The sequence below is a fragment of the Trachinotus anak genome, unplaced genomic scaffold (assembly GCF_046630095.1).
Source record: "Trachinotus anak isolate AG129_WGS33_773 ecotype Australia unplaced genomic scaffold, CSIRO_AGI_Tana_v1 ptg000010l, whole genome shotgun sequence".
NCBI classification, from domain to species: Eukaryota; Metazoa; Chordata; class Actinopteri; order Carangiformes; family Carangidae; genus Trachinotus; species Trachinotus anak.
Window position 1 is genome coordinate 17,092,271 of NW_027273861.1, and position 14,501 is coordinate 17,106,771.

The following is a 14,501-nucleotide window of genomic DNA, read 5'->3' on the forward strand; positions in this document are numbered from 1 at the left end:
AAAAAAAAAAGTAAGAACAACTCAGAGTATGGGGGCATCAATAAAAGGTTTTGAGGTGAGATTTCAAACATCCAGAGAACCAAGTTTGCTGATATTCCAGAAGACAGGAAAGAAAAAGCAGATGACCTGATGCGGCCTGGTGGATCTGTACAGGATTAGCAACACTACTAAACTACTGGTTTTAATGTAGTGGCTGATCAGTGTATGTGGACAAAAATGCAGTATGTTGGCATATTCCACTTGTATTCACAAACAATCCCTCCTGCAACAGCTCTTGGTCTCAGATAATCTGGATTTCTGTTTAGGATATATAAAGCACCAAATCATATTCCACCAAAAATCCCTCCAGATTAATGAATCAGTGGAGGTGCACAGAATTTCCCTGGCATGTAACCACACCACACCCCTCTGTGTATTCCTATTGTCATGTCTTGAAATAAAAAATATATACATCTTTATAGATTTGGGATTGAGCAGGAAGGAATAGATACGATTTTTTTTTTTTTTTTTTTTTGAATTTTGAACGAGGGAAAAGATCCTACACGAATTGTTATTCAGAGAAGAATATCCTAAAACATGTTTGAAGAGGGTGCATATTTTTCCGATAGCACGTAAAGGCAGCATGATTTAGAATAGAGTGGGTGTGGCTACGGTCGTGTCACAGGATTGTGTTGCTACCTTGTGTTAGCTGGTATACTCTCCAGCAAACATTACTGCCTTTATGCCGCGCTAAATTACCCAGCTGTGCAAACACCGTAGTAGTTTCAGGTCTACAAAGGTATGCACATACGCGTCTTTGATTTTAAACAATCAAACAGTACTTAGTCATGCGCAAACATAGCGTTTGGAGGACGACTCAACGACACATCTGGGCGCAAAGTCGGTGCTTGCTAACTTAGCATCCTCGTACCCAGCCAGTGTCAACAGGTTGCTGCTGCAGTGTTTGTTATTGCGTTTTTTTTTTTAGATCATATGACCTTCCGTGAACGCTAACGGTGCAGTTAAATCTCGGTCTGACGTTTGCTAATTTCTTAAAAGGATCCAGTAACACGGGCAGTCTAATCTGCGGTCGAGCTGTCAAGGTGGGACAGCACAGGGCTGCAACATGAGACAGGCAAGTGGATCAACTACTCTTTCTCTGCACAGGTAAATTATATTTTCTGTGCATGGTGATAACGGGATTTAGAGGGCTGGAAGTGTCGGAGGTGATGGTGCAACGTTGGCGCGAAATGTGTGAAAACATTTGACTGCAGAGCACTGAGAAACTAGTATTTAGTATCAAGCAACAATTAAGACTATAAGTAACATAAGAAAATATTCAAAATCTTACAGTTTACTCAAAATGACATGGTTGATTGGCAAGGCTTAAAAGCAATACCCAAAATAATATTATGAGTCTATAAAACACACCACTCCAAGGAATAAAATGTTAATTTTCTGTCACACTTAAGTCTTACATAAAACAATAACTTTAAACCAAAACTAGGTAAGTGCAAATTAATCTTGTCTTCAGATGTTTTGTTTTATTCGACCAAAATTCCAAATACCCCAAATTATTCAGTCTACAACATGTGTGATAAAGAGAAGCAGGAAATCCAGTCATTTGAGAAGCTGGAATTTGCCTCTTGTTTCATTATTTTTGCTTGAAAAATGACTTGCTCAGTTTTTTTTTCTGTCAATTGACGAATTGAGTTACTGTTTCATCTCTACTGTCAAAACAGACTAAAAACAGTAAGAACTCTCTCTCTCTCTCTCTCTCTCTCTCTTACAGGAGATTGTTGGCAACTTATGAAAAATAACCACAAACTGAAAGGACACAAAATGGTGAATGTTTTCTCATTTACACCCCCATTCTCATGACACCAACAGAAGGATATGGGCATCCTAAGACTGGTAGCCAGAATCATGGGTAGGATCAGTACATTCAGATCCTATCAGTTTGTGCTTCTCCTGGCCGCTGCACTTGCTGTTGTAGCTTTTTACTACTTTGGCTCCGAGAAGCAGAACTTCTCCAGCACCACCAAGAGGATCAAGCAGACCCAGGCCAGCCACAACAGCAACAGAAATGATGCAGATCTGACTGTTGATACCAGGCTCTCACAAACAGCTGGATCTGAGGAGCAAGCAGGTGAAGGCCAAGATGTGGGGGGAGGAGAGAGCGATGGTTTCAGGTCAAAGAAAGGGGACATTGCGGCTGCTGACCAACGCTACCACGCACTCATGATGTTCACCAAGGTGGACAAGAGCCGGAGCCTGCAGGACAAGTTCAGGGTGGCCATGTTGTCAATGGTGAAGCATGGACACTTTCTGAAAGGAGAGGTGTTGGTGCTTCATTTTGTGAGCGACCAGGCCAGCCAAGAACTGGGGGAGAGGATGTTGCAGGAGTTTCTCCTCGACGCAACATTTAAGTATGAGGTAAGCAGTTCAAAAAATGTTTGTGTATTGTCAGTTATTTACTGGTTTCAAGACATAAGAAATGCCTGTGTTTCTCAACAGAATGCAGATTAATTTAGTATTATTGGTAAAACATTAAGCACTTCAGAGTCAGAGAGCTGAAACATTTAGTTGAATAATCAATTGGTCGATTGGGAAAAGATGAAGTGGCAAATATTTTTCTAATGTGTTAACTGTTTAAGTAATTTTTAAAGCAAAACTGCCAAATATTCCCTAGTTTCAGCTTCTCAATTGTGAGAATGTGCTCTTTGTCTTATATGTGATAGGACATCAATCATTTTTGGATGTCGGAGAGTTGACCGGACAAAAAAAGATATTTGAAGATGTCCACTTTGGCTTTCTGAAATTGTAATGGACTTATTAGACCAAACAATTAATTGATGCATTAAAAACAAAGACAATCATCAGATCAGCATTAGTCCCGGCCCCACTGTACATAAATACAACATTTTGACAGACTCTTAACTTCAACTTGATTTTCCTGCATATTTCAAACAGGAAGAAATAAGAAATCCCCAAAACTTTTGGGTTGACTGCTTATAATAATTTTACATTTCAGTAGTCCTGGGTTTTTCTCAATTTATTTTGGTCTGTGATCCCATTTTTAGGGGCAAATTTCACAGGTTTTATTTCTACTTTTGCATGGTATTCATGTGGTGTATTTTATTTTTGAGTGGCAGAGAATGCTCTAAATATGTTAGTGGTGATTTCATTTGTTTTTTTACACTGTTAACATTATGACAAGCACTTACTTGCAGCCTGACCCCTCGACCCCTATTAAAAAGTCCTTCTCAGAGAGAAACACATTGGCTGTAGATGTGGTTTACAGTTGAAACACATGGGGGCAGTGTTGGCCTGCCAAACAAATCCCTTCCCAACTGTGCCCTCTCTGCCAAAAGAGAAGATTATGTCCCCTCGCTGTTGCTCTTTCTGTTACGTGCAGTGTCCTGCCTTGTTTCTCCTCTTCTGTGTTCCTCACAGAGCACAAGATCATAAACTTGTTTAGAAATTACTTATCGACCTCACCGGCCAGGCCTTTTCTCTCAGGAATGTCTAATCATGTGTAACATCTGGTGTGGATGTTCCAGCTCTCTATTAGCTTAGACTGATCCCATGCCTGCTTTGGATTGGTTAGAGGTTTGCTCAGCTTGGCATCTTGGCAGTTTCACTAGTCATTTCACTCACTATACTCTTTACTGTGCTCAGAGTCTTGAAGGAGCACAGCTTCTGTAGTGTATCATGTAAAATACTGGACATCTTTGTCATCCAGATCTGATATGGGATGGTGAAATACTTTGAGTCCTGCTACACTAATATGAAATGGATCTGTTGTGTTATCAGATTGTTAGATAGGACCAGATAAGGTGTGTTTCTCAAAAAATACAGCTCAAACTGGCATGTAGAGATTATCTCCCCACCCCCACCCTTTCCTTTAATTCATTACTCAGCCAATACTAATAATCAGTGTGTGTATAACTATGGACGTTAGCCAAGATACAAAACCCATTTGTAAGACAGGGATAGCACAAAGTATTAGCTGCATTTCCAATATGTTGGTATGTTATAGAATTATACAAAAGGACAAATTTTATCAGGGATCTTAACAGCACCCCAAACAAATACCCAAACATGTTGGCAGTAAGAAGCTGTAGAGTGTAGCTGTAGAAATACAGAGTAAATTTGTGAGATATTTTAAGTTTATAAGATAAAAGTTTAAGTTTACAGACTGAGGTAAGGCTATTTAGGTGTTATTATTACTTTATTGTTATTTTTGAAATACTGAATTTTCGAGGCTGATATACATTGATACGTTGATATATGAGAGTAAACAAAATCTGACAATGATATATTGGCTAATATTTTCTTTAACATTTTCATAAGAGCTGGACAGATAAATCTGCAGGCCTGACATTGGCTGATATTAGTTTATTGCAAACTCCCAAATATCAGTATCACCCTCAATAATTCTGTGTAAACTGGGCTATCATTTTGGTAAGGTTATCAAAATTATTTTTGTTTGCTTGTTTTGTCTGTAGTGGACAAACTATGAAGAGGCCAGCACCTTTCCTCACCTCTCTCTCTCCTGGTTTCTCTGTCATCTCTCTACTCTTCACTCTTAAAACAAAGGCCCTAAATGTCCCCAAAAAACCCCAATTAAAAACACACATCTTAAAATGTTTGTATTGAGGTGATGCAATATCTTATCACTAATGTGCTGGTGTATGCTCTGATGCTGATCTGTGACAAAGATAAAAATGCTCCAAATATTTAAACTGTGGATCAAACATGGATTGTGATAATGGATCGTGAAATAATGTTCTGCCACCTCTGACAGAGGTGCAGCCACTTTCTCGATTTTCGATGTGCACACAGAGACGTCCTGCCAAAGATACAGAGGACTCCCCAGAGGCTGACTCAGGCTGTGGTTATGCACCATCTTTAGCCTCCATCACTTCACTACAGCTGTAACTTAGAGTCACGCTGCCCAGAGGCTGTGCTCATTACTGCTGACCATCTTTCATGCAACATACTTAAGCAGTGTGTGCCCTAGTGCTAATGACCTACAAGTAATTAAGCAGTGTGTTGTGACATGATTCCTAGTTTAAAAATCCTGTTCCTGTTAGCATGTGTGCAAATGCACGACATGAATCATGTAACTGATGATAAGGAAAATCTCACGTCATCATGAAGACTTTCTGAGGCCTTAAGACCCTGTATGTAGGTCCAGAATAGTTTAGGTTCAACCTGTTACCAGACACTCCCATTTATATGCACAAGCCCAAGAACAATATCCAAAATAAAACTGTTGGTGTTCTTCAACCCTTTTGATTACAGTCATAACTCTGGTCTCCTTTGAAAGGTAACTCTTTACATTTTACATCCAACAATTTAGAATGAGTGTTAGAAATACTCAACTGGAAGTTTCAGAGGCTCATTAGAGAAATCTAAGGTTTTCTTGTTGTGGGTTTTTTTTTTTTTTTTTTTTTGCATGAAAACGGAATATAATCCTTTTGTGTTGAAAACACTTTAGAGCCATAGCTATAAGTCTGATCCAATTCTGTGTAAACTGCTGTTGCAGTGATATGTGAATCCTAAAATGCTTCGCACAGAAGTAGGAGACTTAGAACCTTAAAACAATGTGTAATTTGTCACAGGTGGAACAGCGTTAGTTGATGGCTAAGGATTAATATCTTCACCTCTTTATTGAGATCCTCTGAAAATAATGTCCTGCTAACAGAGAGTCTGGTGTGTCCACTTGGTGAACTTTTATCTTCTATTGTCCTTGTTTAGATCAAAAGATACAGAGAAAACAGACAATAAATGTTACTCAAGGGGAAAGAAATGTCTGAAATGTATACAGTCATAAAGTTCTCAGTTTCCCCCTCTCATACTTTCATTCAATAGAGATTATGTTAAGCAAGCCCTTCCAGAAAAGTCAAAAAAGGAAATTTTTCTCAGTTCTGGCAGCCCTTCAAAAAGCAGCGCAATGTGCCAACGACTGCCAAACATGTCCAGTCTCTCCAGTCAGCTTTGTGCAGCTGGTTTTGTTTGTCAGCTAAAGATATTTGGCCACTTAGACTGAATACCAGAGGTATAACAAGTATAGCTAACACAACAGAACAGTATTTATTCTTTTACTGAATAAGAAATTATGTTCAGTTACTTGACATTTGTCACTGTGTCCTAAAATCTGTGATCTGTGAAAAATCTGGTTTGGAGAGGTGGGGTGTGGCAGGTCTATTGAAAAACACTGTGTTTTCATGCACTGGTATGCAGTAGCCTGTAAGCAAAGTACATTGTTCTTATAGCTCGATAACAATATTTCACCAAACATTAGATTCCTTTCCATGTTTAAAACAATAAGCCTCTGTATCTCTCATGTTGAGAATTAATTTGTATTCAACTCCTGGGGAAGGGTTGTTGCTTAACTTGTTGCTCACAAACCACATGTATAAAATACTATTAAACACTAGCACTCAGGTGCTTAGACTGTGCTGCTACTTAAAAACAACAGAGCATTACATCTGTGTTAAAGCATGTCAGTATTCAAGGCTGTTTAGTTGATAATATCCAGTGGTTCTGGTCCCTTTATTGAAGGTACTGCTGCCCAAGCAGTGGCTACATTTAATGCCTTTTATGTATTTCCAAAAAAACATCTTAAAACATCCTCTTGTGCAAGCTACAGAGCGAATGCATTGGTAGCTGCTCACATGGTAAAACAGCAGTCTGCCATCAACTTTGTCACTTGGTGGGTTGAAGACCGTGAAAGTGGTGGGTGGGTGGCCTGCCCAAATTTTTCCTTTGCATCAAAAAGCTGACAGCCAGTACACAGTCTAAACAATGAAACCGTGTGGACGGTCAATCTGTCAGGCCTTAGAAATACTTCCACAAACTCAAGGCCTTTACTACACTGTGATAAGCTTTGTCTGTACCAGTGCAGATAGGCTTTATATTTACTGATGTTCTGTTTTTTTTTTTCTAGATGAGAATGTCAAATGTTTAGTTCGTTTGGTTAACTTTGCGTAAGTAGTGTATGTTAGAAATATGTAAATAAGTTGAAGATTTATTTTATTTCTTGTGGCAGAGTTGTGGGGAAGTTATGGATTAATTATAAGTTAAGGATTTTCTGTGTTTTCTACATGAATTCTTCATGGGAAAATCTTTTTCAAAAATAAGCTTGTCATAAAAGTTTAATTTAGGATTTACTGTCCTCAACTAACTTTCTCCATCCACATTCACTGTTAGTCTTGCCTTGCCAGGTAAACATTACTTTTCCCTTGACTTTAATCACATCTATTTGGTTTGTCTGTTGAATTGAACCGGTCATGTCTTAATGAAAACACAGAGAGCAATAGCTTTTATTTATTTATTTATTTATTTATTCATTTATTTTTTGTTTTATTTTGCATATAGAATCATAGAAACCAGAGCAGCAACAAGTGGAAATGAGACGCCCCCTGCTGTTCAAACTGTTGTAGTCTATATAAGATTACTGATGCAACTCAAGTATTTTGAATGGGTTAAGAAAATATCATAAATGCATGGACTTTGAATGTGTCCATTGCAGTCCTAGAAAGTGAGCATTACTTATGATGAATTCTTACCATCTCTACCCATGACATTGATTATGTGCCATTACATCACATTATGAACAGCAGTCCGGGATAGCACTGATTTCCACTGGCTTACTTTAATCTGAGGGATCATTAAATGATATTTGCCCGTTGAGGCACATGGGTCTGATTTGTAATACAGCTGCCATATTCTCCAGGTTTTATATGAAGCCTTTATATGAAGTTTTATATGAATACACACTTACTGATGTCAAGCTTAAAACAGAGAAGCCTTGTTCTGTTTTCCCCAAATCACAATCATATTTATTTTTCTGCTGGAAAGCTTTAATGATAATCAGTGCTTACTGTATTAAAAAAAAAATCCTCTTTCAGTAATCTGAAGATATATCTACTGTACGTGATCAGAGCAGAAACTGCTGCCTCACAGCTGTTGTGAGATTTAAAGCTCACAGAGGCAGAACAGTGAGGCAGGAAACTTTGACGCAAGACAACGACATTTAATAGACTTTCAGTGGTAGACCAGTGTGACTAGTCTGACCAAAACCTTAAAAAGCCAATGTCGTACAACAAATCATTTGGTGGTTTTATTCAGCCTAATGCACGATGGTCCTTTCGTTCAACTGTGGACGGTAAAAAGTTTATTTGAATCTGGCTTAGTGGGGATTCCAGTTATGATGTCTATTCAAGGAGCAGCAAAAATCTGAGCTCTGACCAAGCTCTGAGCTCCCTTTCTTAAACACTTGTCAAACAGACATAAAAAACAGGCTGAAAAAAACGAGATTGCAAAGCTGATGTAGCTAATATTCTCACAGCCAATCAAGCCAGGAGGGCAGACTTCTCAACTCAATTCTGTGAAGATGTCTCATTTAAGAGATAAAGAAGCTTTCATCTCCAAGAGGCTCATTTAAGATAAAGACAACATTTATTTGCTCAGTCGTAGGGAAACTGCTCTTCAAAACAAAGTGCAAAGCCTTATCTTGTATCTAGAAAACAGTTGTCTGCAGAGGCTAGCCTTCCTCTGAGTCACTTTCCATGGTCAAGGTTAATTTTGCCTACTCTGATTTTCAAAGTATACACACATTAAAGTAGTAAACGGAATTACCCATTTTAGTCAGATATGTAATTAAAAATATATTCCAACGTAAGTAATTTCATTCCATACAATGGCATTATAGTCATTAGGATTTGTTCAGTATCTGAGACACTGATTCGGTTGTTTGCTACATGTTCTGCAAAAGTCCAGATGATTTTTGCTTAGAAAGACGTCCCATACGCCTCTGATTCTTATGAAATGCAGCCTCCTGCAGTAACAGGCCAGCCGATACTGACAGTCAAATATTGTGATTTCTTTTCACTAAATAGCTCAGTTTATTAGAGGTATTCACTGTTCATTTCTCTTAGTACAGTCTAATAATAATAACAATGCAAATGTTAAGACCAGGTAAACACAAATTTAAACCCTAACCAAAACCACAGACTGTATGTACTATATATTTTGCGTGGTAGGAAGCTTTTCACTTGTGGTTTGGAGGCGTGGGTGCAGGAAATAAGGACGGTGAGGCATTGTGTTTCAACTTAGATTCAGTCTTTTAAAAACAGGCCAACTTAATTCTCTTGAGCCATAAGATCAACAAAACCAGAAAAACTGGTGTGCAAATCAAAACTCTATTTCTCTGTCTTACTCATATGACAAAAGCTCTGGTCCTCTCTGCCCAACCTCGTCTCTCATATTCTGTTTCTCCTCACTTTTCTCTTCCCTCGCTACTACAGCACATATGACTCAGCCGGGCAACAACCATTGTCCTCGGCTGCCCTTCTGACTATGGGTTTTGTAGTCTTGCTGAAAGCCATGATGGGTTGTAGTCTTTGCTGCAGCCACCAGGAGGGAACGTATTTCCCCTTCATGACACCACCTCTCATGACATCACAGTACTATTAGTCTAATAAAACAATAATTCAGTTTCAAGCTCTTCTGCAGTTTGGACACTGTTGTACTGAAGGGATTTCTCTGTGTTGATCTTCCCGCAGGTGGTGTTTCATGACGTGGTGGCTCTCACACAGAAGCTCTTCCCTATTGTGGAGGCCATGCAGAAGCACTTCAGTGCTGGCTCTGGAGCTTATTACAGCGATGCCATCTTCTTCCTCTCTGTAGCCATGCATCACATCATGCCTGAAAGTAAGAAAAGCACATTTTCTGATTTTTTTTAATTGTACTTATTTACTTTAGAATAGCTTTAGCTGGCCGGAGTGTCAGATTAAATCACGTCTGAGGAGTCTAAAGGTAAATGTTAATTTCAGTGTCTAAAGGGTCACCTCACCCAGATCTTGAAGCACCATATTGTCTCTCCTAGTCCAAATGGTAACTGCTCGTGCAGATAGTTATGGTATTTATGGTATTTATTTTTTTCTTTTTGGACAAAGTTTTGAGATATGTATTCTGGGATGTTGTTGCCACACCAAAGTACAGGAGTCAAAGGACTTTCAATTATGGCGTTCAGACCACTGAAAAATGACACTGACAGCAAAATGTGTTATCAGTATCAGAAAATATTAATAACTTAGATTTACTAGTGTTCCTTGATTAAAGGACTGTCAACCTGTGTGAAAACAATCAATTATGTCAACTGGATTTTGTAATTATTCTATGTTTTGTCTATTCTATACACACAACATCTATTGTATGTCTGTCCGTCCATCCTAAAACACCGTATTCTGCTTTGATTCTCTGTCAGACTGTGTTTTAAAGTCACTTAGTGGCTTACTTCTCTACTCCGGCACTGCTATTGCACAGCTGGAAAAGGCAGTATGGGCAGGTATCTAACAGACACGTGGCATGCTGCAGAGACCCTGGGGAGTTAGGAAGGACGGATGTGTTCTGTCACTGCTGCCCACATTAGTGCCCCCTGTGCTGGTGCTGACCGATAGCAGCGATCTCCTCTGTTGTTCACGTTGGTTCACGTCAGTGGGTGTGCAGCATGGGGCGTCAACCCACAGATGAAGTAAACCATTAGGCTTTCCGGTTTGAATCAATAGACAACACAGGCACACACATGAAACCTGAGGTGTTTGTCTTGCAGACAGCAGAGCACCATCCCACTGAAGATCTTTAAACTGCAACTCTGGGTGCATAATGAGTTATGATATGGACAGTTTAGATCATAACACTTTTGTTCTTCAAAGTTATTTTAGACATATAAGTAACAGAGGTTGTAGTGATTACACTAATCATTTTGCACTCTGAGATGAATTCATTCATTCTTAAACATGGAAGAACTGAGAATCTGGTTCATTTGCATAGGCTAGATTCTGGATTTTGGATCTGGAAGAAATATAATGTATGTCCACATTTGCATCCCGATGGTCAGATCCAGGTTTTCTTTAAGGTTTTCAATAGAACATCAAAGTCTGCTATTACATTGCACAGGTCGGAGATAATTTAGGGAGCAGAAGAGGAAATTTGTGAAGAAAAAGATGAATGTGTTAAGGCAAAATGGATTTGAAACATATTGCAGAGGTGGTGCTGGGTGTTTTGTATGACAGCTGAACTGCTGTTGTGTGTCTGCTGGTGTCTCACGTTGCCGCCCTAAAATGCTTATTGATCAACCACATGTGCCACCCGTCTGCTCTGTGTGCCCAAGTGGTCACGCATTTCTATTTAAAGCATGCTTTCATGTAGAAAGGGCATAATGTGGTTGTCTTAACAGAGAGAGTGGAGGGATATGTGGTGCACAAACCTTAAGCAGTGTTTTTTTCTAACTCGTGATGTGAGAGATGTTGCGGTTTTCAGCAGGTTTAATTTTGTTGAGACTTCAGATTCAGTGTTAAGCCAGTGTTAAGTGTTTGCTCAACATAAATGGAAAATAAAAGTTGTGTGAGGTCTGTATTTTATTGTTATTAGACCTATTATGTTTTTACTGACAAATTGAACTGTCATTAAAATGGAAGAGTATACATTGTACTCAGTATTTTTTACATAGTAAGCCACACAATTTCAACACATTACCACCACAATATTTTGCTCCTAATAACAAGAGTATCACAACACAAACATTTCTTCAGAACCTGACATCATATTGTAAAACAGCCATCTACCATACATCACATCAATCATGTCTTTCTAGGTACAAAAGACATTTGAATGGTAAATTATACTTTTACAAGGTAGTACTCAATCATACTTCAAGAGACTTTTTAATGGACAAACACATACCATCATTAATTGTGATGTTGCCATAAACTAGACTAAGGCTGAACTGCCAAAACAGAAGAAAATATATATATATATATATATATATATATATATGTATGTGTGTATATATATATATATATATATATATATATATATATATATATATATGTATGTGTGTGTATATATATATATATATATATATATATATATATATATATATATATACATACATACATACATACATACATACATACATACATACATACATATACACTTGACAGTTGAGAATGAAAGTTGGACAAAAATAATCTCAGTGTTCTTTAGCTTTTTATCCAAGTCTCATGATCTTCATCAGCAAATGGACATGTGGTCTATGATGGAGACCACGAGATGCGGTTGAAAGCTAATAAGTGGACCTTGAGATAAGAGGATTTTGTTAAATGTTTGGCAGTATGTCACAACACTGACAGGCTCACAGAACACAATGAAAGCAGTCATGTAGAAAAGAGTCTATTTTCACACCATCTGTCCTTAGAGGGCAGAAAATAAAACTGCACAATGGAAACTTGTTGCAATTAATGATAAGGTTCCTAAGAAACACTGTTTTTGTCAGTGGAGAGGTGTATGTTTTGCAATCCCCTCTAGATGTCTCGGCATGCTGGGACATGAGTCTCTTCAACAAACTTGACCTGTATTTTCCACCTAAGGTAGAAGTGGCACTAATGCTAATGTGTGAATTGCGTTACTAAAATGAGAATGATGGTACCTGGAAGTGAGGCTAGCTGATCTATTTTTTTTGTCAGGCAGGCCGAAAATAACATAGCAGGTGTATGTCAAAAATGTCGATTTATTTCAGTAGTTTTAAGGTTCAATCTTTATTTGCCTCTTGACACTGAAGTTGATGAGTTAAGCAACACTTCCCATCAAAGGCTGGTGAAATTCCAAGTTGAAGCAAAGAAAACATTGTTTTTTTGGGGATATAATAATTTTATCTTTATTTTTAATCCATGTGTGTAATCCATCCATGATGTATTGCCTGTAAATAAGGTCAAACTTTAGTAAACATTGCTGCTATAATAATACCTCCCATCCTGTTTCCTCAGAGCTAATGCCATAAAGCTAATAACTCTTAACCATGGATTTATTTATATAAAACAACAGGCAAGGGATGGATCAGGCTGGAGCTGAATTTAAATGTACTGATGGCAGCCCAGTAATAGAGCTCAGGTCCACAGAGAGTCTTCTTCTAGAGAAGTGACTTGAGTACACACTGCACCTTACTTAATAGCATGACTACCCAAAACATTTGGCAAAATGGATGTTTTATACAGTACTGTGCAAAGATTTTAGGCACTTTGGATGTTGAGATTCTTATCTATCATGCAAAACCATGAAGGAGCCATCTGATTTGTCCCATGACAATGAACACAACCCCAAAAACACAGCCAGAGTCATGAGGAGGAGAAGAAGAACATGGAGTCCTGCAACAGATGGTCTGGCCCCCACAGAGCCCTGATCTCAACATCATGGAGTCAGTCTGGGATGACATGAAGAGACAGAAGACACCCAAACAGCCTGAATCCACAGAAAAACTGTGGCAAGGTCTCCAAGAAGGAGCAACCTACATGTGAAGCACCATGAAACATTGTGCACAAGTATAATTTGTGCAAATGGTGCTGTTTTAAAAACAAAGTGTGGTCAAACCAAATAGTGATTTGATTTATTTTTTTTCTACATTTTGTGTGAAGTTAACTGAACTATTTAAGGCATTATATCTGAAAGTTTCTTCACTTTTAGTAAAACATTTGCACATTACTCTGTATTATATTTCTTTTAAAAATGCAATATTATTTAAAGATTACCTCTAATGGTAATACACCTCTGCTCTGTTCTCATCCTCAAAGTGAACCGAGCTGTTTAATTTTTGCCAGACAACAAATGCTGTGCACCCTCAGAGAGTCAGTGTCCCTGACACAGAGACTACACAGGCTGTGCAGTGAACGCAGCACGTTAGCAGAGCAGCAGCAGCTTCAGTCCTCCATCTGTGGCCACACAGGAGACGTTCACATACAATACTGAGTTGTAGGTCACTCTTGTGGTTCAAGTCTAAACTTGCTTTGCGGTCCAGCAAAATTAGTACTGCTTAGTCTTGTTATTTGAAATATCTATTGTTCTGTTTTCCTGGTAAAAAGGTTAACATTAGATAAAAAATGTCAATAAGTTAAAATCTATTGTGTGAAAAATGGATTTCACAGATTTAAAAATAGCATTTGTATAATAACAGAACTGTAACTTTTGATTTTTATTTAATGATGAAGATCTGAATTGTATTTGTCTTTTTGTTTTCTCTTCACCTTCTATTTCTGGAAGAATTCTCTCACTTATGCTTGTGAAAAAAATACCCTGTTCAGCAGCAGACAGTTTTTTTCTTGCAGCAGGAAACACATCAGCTTTTGTATGATTGGGAAACTAATGATTGTGGAAAAGAATTTCAATTGATCACCTCTTTAAAAAAAAAAGAACTGGTGTGTTTTCCAGTAAACGTTGGTAAAAGCAGAAAACAATGACCCTTACATAGAGGCTTTAAGTGATCACGTCAAGCCCGATATATAAGGGCTTAATGAGGTTGACCCACTTTCTCTCTGAAAAAAATGTGATGTTAGATAACAGTGTCTGTGTTGTTTTACTCGAGGTCTAGTCAATTACAAATGTCCAATCTGACCAGAGCCTCAGGCGAGATCTAAGCCATCCTAACCACATTAGTCCTGCAATACATTTGCAAC

The 14,501-nt window shown here is 38.2% G+C and overlaps 1 protein-coding gene across 5 annotated transcripts in view; it reads left to right on the forward strand.

Annotated features, from left to right (window-relative positions):
* The first annotated feature begins 587 nt into the window (after window positions 1-587).
* The window catches only part of xxylt1 (xyloside xylosyltransferase 1), a 31,401-nt gene continuing 17,487 nt past the window's right edge, over window positions 588-14,501 (forward strand). Inside the window, exons 1-4 of one of the 5 annotated variants that reach the window (XM_071488005.1) lie at window positions 588-927; window positions 1,039-1,114; window positions 1,772-2,415; window positions 9,558-9,705. In XM_071488005.1, the coding sequence (XP_071344106.1) occupies window positions 1,876-2,415; window positions 9,558-9,705 (688 nt within the window). In that variant the 5' untranslated portion in view covers window positions 588-927; window positions 1,039-1,114; window positions 1,772-1,875. Of the gene's footprint in view, window positions 1,147-1,771; window positions 2,416-9,557; window positions 9,706-14,501 lie in introns of all 5 variants that reach the window. The other 4 variants (XM_071488007.1, XM_071488006.1, XM_071488004.1 and 1 more) reach the window with 4 other exon arrangements.